Consider the following 8,645-nt stretch of genomic DNA (forward strand, 5'->3'; position numbering starts at 1 on the left):
CTTTTTATTCTGCTGTACTTATTGTAATTGAAGTGAAATAAATGTCTGTGTAGACAAAGTTAGACTCTGGAAATTGACAATTTTTTGCACTTCTAATATTCTTTTGTTATTATGAGAAAGGAACATGTAAAGTAGCAACTGCAGCACACTCACAAACTCAATTAAGCACTAAAAGCAACGAGAACCATATATGAGAAGTCCATATGTTAAAGCAATTGAAACTAATCCATATATGGAAGAACGACTATCTTGTCAAAAATTGCATCTAAAATTTAGAACAAAGATTCTAAAATAATGCAGCATCACAAGACATATTCAGTTAACTATGAACTATCACTGGCATTCAGGACAATCACCATGAGCAATTTATAGCAGTTCCACCTCCATCTGTATAAGAACTAGGACATCCTTCACTCGTGAGCTAATCTTTTGGGTTGAGTTAGGTATATTCAATTTTAATAGGTGGCTTAATTAGCCACCTTCCATGTTTCTGAATTATGAAAATTTCCTAATCCCCCCAAAACAAAAGAAAATGCTGAACACGAATAAAAGAATTGACAGACAGGAGCATCCATTTCACCCCAACAATAGGTGTCTAGTCCTCCATAACTATAGCTAAACTACTTACAACTTCCAAAAATATGAAAAGGTTTAGTTGCAAGGATACCGTTTGAGCTGTATCATGGACCTATGAAGGGCAATAAAGATACAGATGCTACCATCCATAGCCTGGAAAACAAAAAAGGCATCACATAACAAATAATATAAAATAGAGAAATATATATAAAATACAGATGCATATATGATAAACTTTTTTATGAGTCGGCATTTCCAGAATAGAGACAGACAACTTGCTAAGAATACTACTTCAAGTTCTCTACCAGATGTTTAATCAAGCATCTGACAGAGTAAGCAGCCTAAAATATGTACAAATTATAATAATAACTTTTAAATCAAGGAACTGGATGAATGAATAATATCTGGTGCAAAGGTTAAAAAATATTGCAAGACTACAGGCATAACAGCACGAGTTATTGGTGTCAGTTCTAGTGTACTGATAGAAGGCTCTGTTAAAGAAGAATGTCCTAGTCCTACAAGTTAAAAATCTGATTTTTGGCTTCGGATGCAGCAAATGGCACAAATTACTGTCTGATACTTGAGCCGTGTGATGTTCATGGTAAAATAAACAAGTATAAGCACCTATTTGGTTGGATTTGAATCCTTTAAAGTGCCGGAGTTGTACAGTGATGAATTGAGCAGGTAACCACAAATCCACCATCCATTTGGTGAGTTGAAGGTACATAAAAACATATCTTTAACAAGCAACTATAAGTCTATAAGTTGACAGAATTTTAAACTGGCTTAAATATCATTGGCTATCAAAACTATCAGATCAATTTGCATAAAGCAAACTTCTTGGTGGCAAAAGGAGGTAAATAACATCATCTGACAGTTAATGGAAACATTAGAAAATGTTCAAAGAACTGGATAATAAATAAGCAGAAAGCAGATAACTTCAGTTAAAACCCAAACTTATTGATGACAAAAGATGCACTACGCATTATAGTACTAGCCCATTTAATTAATCTCAAATTCTGAATACACACACGATGAACGCTAGCCAAAGCACCCAACTAATTCATAGAATCATCCCAGGAAGCGAAAAAGGTGATGGTTCAAGAGCTAGGCACACTTGGCACCGCAGGCTAGTGGTGCAGCAGCTTGTGATCCCTCCACTGTTGGGAGCCAGAGGTGTTCGCTGCTCTGTGAAGCCAGCCTGACGCAGTGCCCTCGAGTCTAGGAGCCAGGACACTCGAGCCTTCGCCCAGGCGCCCTAACTCAACTCTCAACTTGGAGTGGGCAAGCCAACATGATGCAGCCACCAGCCCAACCAAACATAGCCAAAACCATGTTCCATCACCTTAGTGCCCCCACTTGGGTTACAAGTTAGTGCTACCTAACTCGGCGATTAAACACTCCTGTCAGAATGCCTATAAACATTGGATTCTGTATTACCTTACTCGATGTGGGACTTGAAAGGTTGCTAATAATTACTCGAGTTGATCCTCCCGACTAATTTGTTTATGCCAATGTGGACGGGATTAAGTTTAAGACTAAGGCCCATGGATATGCAGCTGAAACTAATGGGAGAGGAGAAGGAAAATGCTTTGAATTATTTGTGAGAAATTGACTGTGGCATAAATATAGTTTGATTTATACGAGTGATAGAACACCTTTTCATGTTATAAAGAACCTTGGAATATGTTTACATTGCATTGTGATGCTGTTCTAAAATTATATCGAAGATTTAGGAAGAGGCTAAAAATCAATTTCAGAATAAAAAGAGAGTAGAATAAAAATTTTAGGAGGGCTAGAATAAAGTTTACATAAAATTATGAAAAGAAAAAATTTGGGGGCTCGGCCTCCGGGGATTGAAAGGGAAAGAAATGTCCGGATTAACAAAGTTAGATTCTGGTAAAACTAATTAGATTAGAGGTATTTATGAGGCTTATATCAATGAATCAGAGGGATTAGTTTGACAATACTGGATAACCTATATAGTATTGAAGATAGATGGCATTATCAAAGACTGTTACTGCAGCATCACGAGATCAAGTTTAAGATTAAAGCCTATGCTAAAAATTATATTCAAAATTTATATATTAGGGAGATCACTGTGAGTGTTCTTGTAGAGGTTATTGGTGAATTCAGAAGTAAACAATGCTTTTCTCAATCATTTTGATTTTGGTTTCATGGATAAAAGGTGACGGTTCAAGAGCTAGGCACACCTGGCAATTCGGACTAATGTTGCATCTCCTTAAAAAAGTGATGGTTCAAGAGCTAGGCACACCAGGCATTGTGGGCTAATGGTGCAGCGGCTTGTAATCCCTCCACTGTTATAGAAGCCAGAGGTGATCGCTGCTCTGTGAAGCCAGCCTGACGCGGTGCCCTCTAGTTTAGGAGACAGGACACTCGAGCCTTCGCCCAAGTGCCATGACCCAACTTTCAACTTGGAGTGGGCAAGCCAACATGGTGCAACCACCAGCCCAACCAAGCATAGCCAGAGCCATGTTCCATCACTCTAATGCCCCCACTTAGGTTACAAGTTAGTGTTACCCAACTCGGCGAGCGAATAATCCTGTCAAAGCTCTTATAAACATTGTTATATGTGCGTCGTTCCCCGATGTAAGACTTAGAGCTATTGCGTCAAAAGAATAAACACTACTCATGTATATAACAACATAAGTAAACTGACCATACTTTCAGAAAGACAGACCACAAATAATAACATTAAGAACAGGACAAGAAACAAATTGGAATAACGCAAGTTTTGTGAGATTGAATTATACGAGTTTATCTTTCATGGGCATCTTATGTGAACACTTTTCTTTAAGTCATGCATAAATACATAATAGCTTATCTTTTATATTCTTAGCCTTGTTATGAATTTAATTGATCCATGCATCCATGTATGTGCCACTTCCACAGATTTGAGGGGCAAGCTAAGTTGATAATGTGTTATTATTAAGTGTACCTCTGAGAAAGAAAATCTTATCCAGACCCAAGTAGTATATAATGGGATTATTATCCTAAGTTTATATCAGTTAATTAAGCAGAGTATATCTGTCATGTCTGATGAGTCATGATTTGTAGAGGTTAAATCGTATGTGAAAGTATATTGAATAATAATAAATTTCTATATGAAGTATGTGCCAAATGGAGGACGTTATATTATTTGGGGGGGACCAAGCTCATTAAAAAAATCATTAATAAAATATAAATAATATGACACGATAAAAAAATGCTAAAAATACCTTAAAAAATTGATAATAATATCCTTAAAAGATAAAAGCTGTTACGGCCTGGCCCAGGCCTCTCGCGGGTCGACCCGACACTGTGATGACCCAACCCGAGCGGTCGGGCACGTACTGCTCGCTGTGCGACCCGGACACGCGTCCTTGGCAGCTCTCCACTACAGCTGTGAGGAAGTTTCGAGGAAAGTGGGCCTGGCCTTGTAGGGCCCACCTCTGACACGATATAAATGGGGAAGGACAAGTCCTTCCCCCAAGGTACGTCATACACTGCCTTACTCCCTTTTCGCCTGCACATTCGACTGACTTGAGCGTCGGAGTGTTATTGCAGGTGGCACCCTCTCTCTTTTTCGAGAGCTCGGAACGTCGGTTCCCCATCTCACCCTCACGACCCATTCCAGAACACGTCCCAGCTATCCACCCAAGGAAATGTGATCATCAATGGTGCCATCAACATGGTACGCTCATTGCAATCTCAACTCTCTATCACAACTCCGCACAACTAACCAGCAAGTGCACTGGGTCGTCCAAGTAATAAACCTTACGCGAGTAAGGGTCGATCCCACGGAGATTGTTGGTATGAAGCAAGCTATGGTCACCTTGTAAATCTTAGTCAGGCAGACTCAAATGGGTATAGATGATATATGAATAAAACATAAAGATAAAGATAGAGATACTTATGCAATTCATTGGTAAGAGCTTCAGATAAGCGAATGGAGATGCTTGGTCCCTTCCGTCTCTCTGCTTTCCTACTGTCTTCATCCAATCCTTCTTACTCCTTTCCATGGCAAGCTTATGCAAGGGTTTCACTGTTGTCAGTGGCTACCTCCCATCCTCTCAGTGGAAATGTTCAACGCACCCTGTCACGGCACGGCTATCCATCTGTCGGTTCTCGATTAGGCCGGAATAGAATCCAGTGATTCTTTTGCGTCTGTCACTAACGCCCCGCCCTCAGGAGTTTAAAGCACGTCACAGTCATTCAATCATTGAATCCTACTCAGAATACCACAGACAAGGTAAGACCTTTCGGATTCTCTTGAATGCCGCCATCAGTTCTTGCCTATACCACGAAGACTCTGATCTCACGGAATGGCTGGCTCGGTTGTCAGCGAGCGCTCGGTTGTCAGGCGATCAACCATGCATCGTGTATCAGGAATCCAAGAGATATTCACCCAATCTAAGGTAGAACGGAGGTGGTTGTCAGTCACACGTTCATAGGTGAGAATGATGATGAGTATCACGGATCATCACATTCATCAAGTTGAAGAACAAGTGATATCTTGGAACAAGAACAAGCGGAATTGAATAGAAGAACAATAGTAATTGCATTAATACTCGAGGTACAGCAGAGCTCCACACCTTAATCTATGGTGTGTAGAAACTCCACCGTTGAAAATACATAAGAACAAGGTCTAGGCATGGCCGAATGGCCAGCCTCCCAAAGTGATCAAAAGATCTAAAGATCAAACGATTCCAAAGATCAGAAGATGAAAATACAATAGTAAAAGGTCCTATATAGAGAACTAGTAGCCTAGGGTGTACAGATGAGTAAATGACATAAAATCCACTTCCGGGCCCACTTGGTGTGTGCTTGGGCTGAGCATTGAAGCATTTTCGTGTAGAGACTCTTCTTGGAGTTAAACGCCAGCTTTTGTGCCAGTTTGGGCGTTTAACTCCCACTTTGATGCCAGTTCCGGCGTTTAACGTTGGGAATTCTGAAGGTGACTTTGAACGCCGGTTTAGGCCATCAAATCTTGGGCAAAGTATGGACTATCATATATTTCTGGAAAGCCCAGGATGTCTACTTTCCAACGCCGTTGAGAGCGCGCCAATTGGGCTTCTGTAGCTCCAGAAAATCCACTTCGAGTGAAGGGAGGTCAGAATCCAACAGCATCTGCAGTCCTTTTCAGTCTCTGAATCAGATTTTTGCTCAGGTCCCTCAATTTCAGCCAGAAAATACCTGAAATCACAGAAAAACACACAAACTCATAGTAAAGTCCAGAAAAGTGAATTTTAACTAAAACTAATAAAAAGTATACTAAAAACTAACTAAAACTACTAAAAACATACTAAAAACAATGCCAAAAAGCGTACAAATTATCCGCTCATCACCGACCTACCAAACATTGGCGCCGTCTGTGGGGACGACGAGACTGAATGGAGATTGTGCCAGGTCCAGGGGACCAAGGCCGCCCGGGAGGTCTTGAGGGGGCCGCCTCCGTCGCCTCCCCCCGAGAGCGGTTAAGATCCCCTCCACGACGAACTGAGCCACAACAAAGAGTCCGTGAAAGACGCCCCTTCGGGGGAACGGGCAGCGATAGCGCCAGGATAATGCAAGAGTTGCGCCATAGGGTGCAGAACCTGGAACGCCAATTAGAGGATCAGGAACGTCACCAAGAGGCCTCCGACCCTGACTACTCCCAATCCCCGAAAGTCGAGGCAGAGCCTCCCACCGAAGCAATCTCTCCCGACTCACTCCCGTCTCAGGATTGGAATCGGAAAGCAGTCGGAAGGACCAGGAGCGCCCTAGGAGACGAAACGATACAATCATCTACGCTCGGGGCAAGCGAGCGTGTGTCATGAGACGAGACCGTGAAAACGGAGAAGAGAGGTCCGAGAGAACGTGACGACCCGTCATCATGGGCGCCACCCCATTCCACCATTCTATCCTCGAGGTCCGGTTGCCAAAGCACTTTGACAAACCAACGGACATGAGGTATGACGGGACACAAGACCCACAGGAACACCTCACGGCCTTCGAGGCCCGAATGAACCTAGAGGGAGTGAGAGACGAGGTAAGGTGTCGCGCCTTCCCGGTCACCCTGGCAGGCTTTGCGATACGGTGGTTCAATAGCCTCCCACAGGGTTCCGTGGCTGGTTTCTCGGACATTAGCCGCGCCTTCTTAGCACAATTCACCACTAGAATCGCAAAGACAAAACACCCGATCAATCTACTTGGCGTCACTCAGAAAGCCGACGAGACGACCAAAAAATACCTAGATCGCTTCAATGATGAATGTTTGGAAATAGAGGGGTTAACGGATTCGGTGGCGAGCCTGTGCCTGACCAATAGACTTCTCAACGAGGATTTCAGAAAGCATCTCACCACTAGGCCAGTCTGAACGATGCAAGAGATCCAAACAGTGGCATGCGAATACATTAACGACGAGGAGGTCAGCCGAGTTGTGGCTGCCAACAAGCGGCAACCCTCCTACATTCAGCCCAGGCAACATGGCAACGAAGAACGACAGAAGGAGCACGCCAGAGATGGCGGCCCGAGCAGAACACCTGGACCGGTACCCCGTGTAGGGAAGTTCACCAACTATACACCCATCACTCTCCCCATCATGGAAGTCTACTAACAGATAGCGGAGAAGGGAATCTTGTCGAAGCCCCGTCCACTGAAGGATCGGACTGGCGGTAACAAAAGCCTGTACTGCGATTACCATAAAGGCTACGGACATAAGACGCAGGACTGTTTCGACCTAAAAGATGCGCTTGAACAAGCAATTAGAGATGGGAAACTGGCTGAATTCTCCCATCTCATCAGGGAACCGAGGAGACGAGATCGTGACCAAGACGGGGAAGACAAGTCCCGAACAGCGAAGCGGCGGCAAGAACCAAGGGACGAGGACCAAGGTCTTACCATAGTAAACGTAGTGACCGCGAGGAACACAGCACCAAGATCAAGATCAGCACACAAAAAAGACACGAAAGTCCTGGCGATCTCCTCTTCACCCTCACAAAGTTCTAAAAGGGCCTCGTCCATTTCCTTTGGACCAGAAGATCAATGGTTCGACGAGATCTCGGAAAATCCCCCCATGGTCATTACGGCCCGGGTGGGAACCGGGCTCGTCAAACGGATTCTTATAGATACAGTTGCAGACTCGAACATTATGTTTCGAAACGTTTTTGACGCATTGGGGCTACGAGACGCCGACCTAACGACTCACCAACACGGTGTCGTCGGGCTAGGCGATCACTTCATCAAGCCAGATGGCATAATTTCCCTACTGGTTTCCCTAGGAGGTGAACAAGGACGGAGATCGGTTATGGTCGAGTTCGTAGTTCTACGAGTCTCCACGGCTTACAACATCATCTTAGGGAGGAAGACCATCAACGAGGTCGGCGCAGTGATCAGCACAAAGATACTCATCATGAAGTTTGTCACGGAGAACGGATCTGTAGGGTCCATAAAAGGAGAGTTGGAAACGGCAGTCGCTTGCGACAATGCCAGTCTCTCCCTGAGGAAAAAATCCAAAGAAGCGTCAGGAGTGTTTCTCGCCGACCTGGACGCCCGAATCGACGACAACCCCAGACCTGAACCAAAGGGGGACTTAGAAAAGTTCAGAGTTGAGGACACAGAGGAAAAATTCACATTCATTAACAGAAACCTCCCACGTGAATTGAAAGAACCTTTGGTAGAGATGATCAGAGCCAACGGCGATCTGTTCGCCTGGACGCCGACCAACATGCCAAGCATAGACCCACATCTTATGTCGCACCACCTGGCCGTCAAGCCTGAAGCCCGGCCAGTGGCTCAAAGGAGGAGGAAGATGTCGCAAGAAAGGGCAGAGGGGGTGGCCAGGCAAACGGCTAGCCTCCTAGAAGCAGGTTTTATTCGAGAACTAGACTACTCGACCTGGTTGTCGGATGTAGTCCTAGTAAAAAAACACAATGGGAAATGGAGAATGTGCGTGGATTACTCGAATCTTAACAAGGCGTGTCCCAAGGACAGCTACCCCCTTCCCAACATTGATGTGCTCGTCGACGCGGCGGCGGGATACCGGTACCTTAGCTTCATGGACGCCTATTCCGGCTACAATCAGATAC

General features: G+C 44.2%; 1 protein-coding gene across 1 annotated transcript; it reads left to right on the plus strand.

Moving 5' to 3' along the window:
• Nucleotides 1–6,451: 6,451 nt before the first annotated feature.
• On the plus strand, nt 6,452–6,934 carry LOC130965596 (uncharacterized). The gene has a single exon (XM_057890365.1). It carries the CDS (start codon nt 6,452–6,454, stop codon nt 6,932–6,934), a length of 483 nt encoding a protein of 160 aa, XP_057746348.1.
• Nucleotides 6,935–8,645: the final 1,711 nt, after the last annotated feature.

This window comes from Arachis stenosperma, chromosome 3 (assembly GCF_014773155.1).
Source record: "Arachis stenosperma cultivar V10309 chromosome 3, arast.V10309.gnm1.PFL2, whole genome shotgun sequence".
Taxonomy (NCBI): domain Eukaryota; kingdom Viridiplantae; phylum Streptophyta; class Magnoliopsida; order Fabales; family Fabaceae; genus Arachis; species Arachis stenosperma.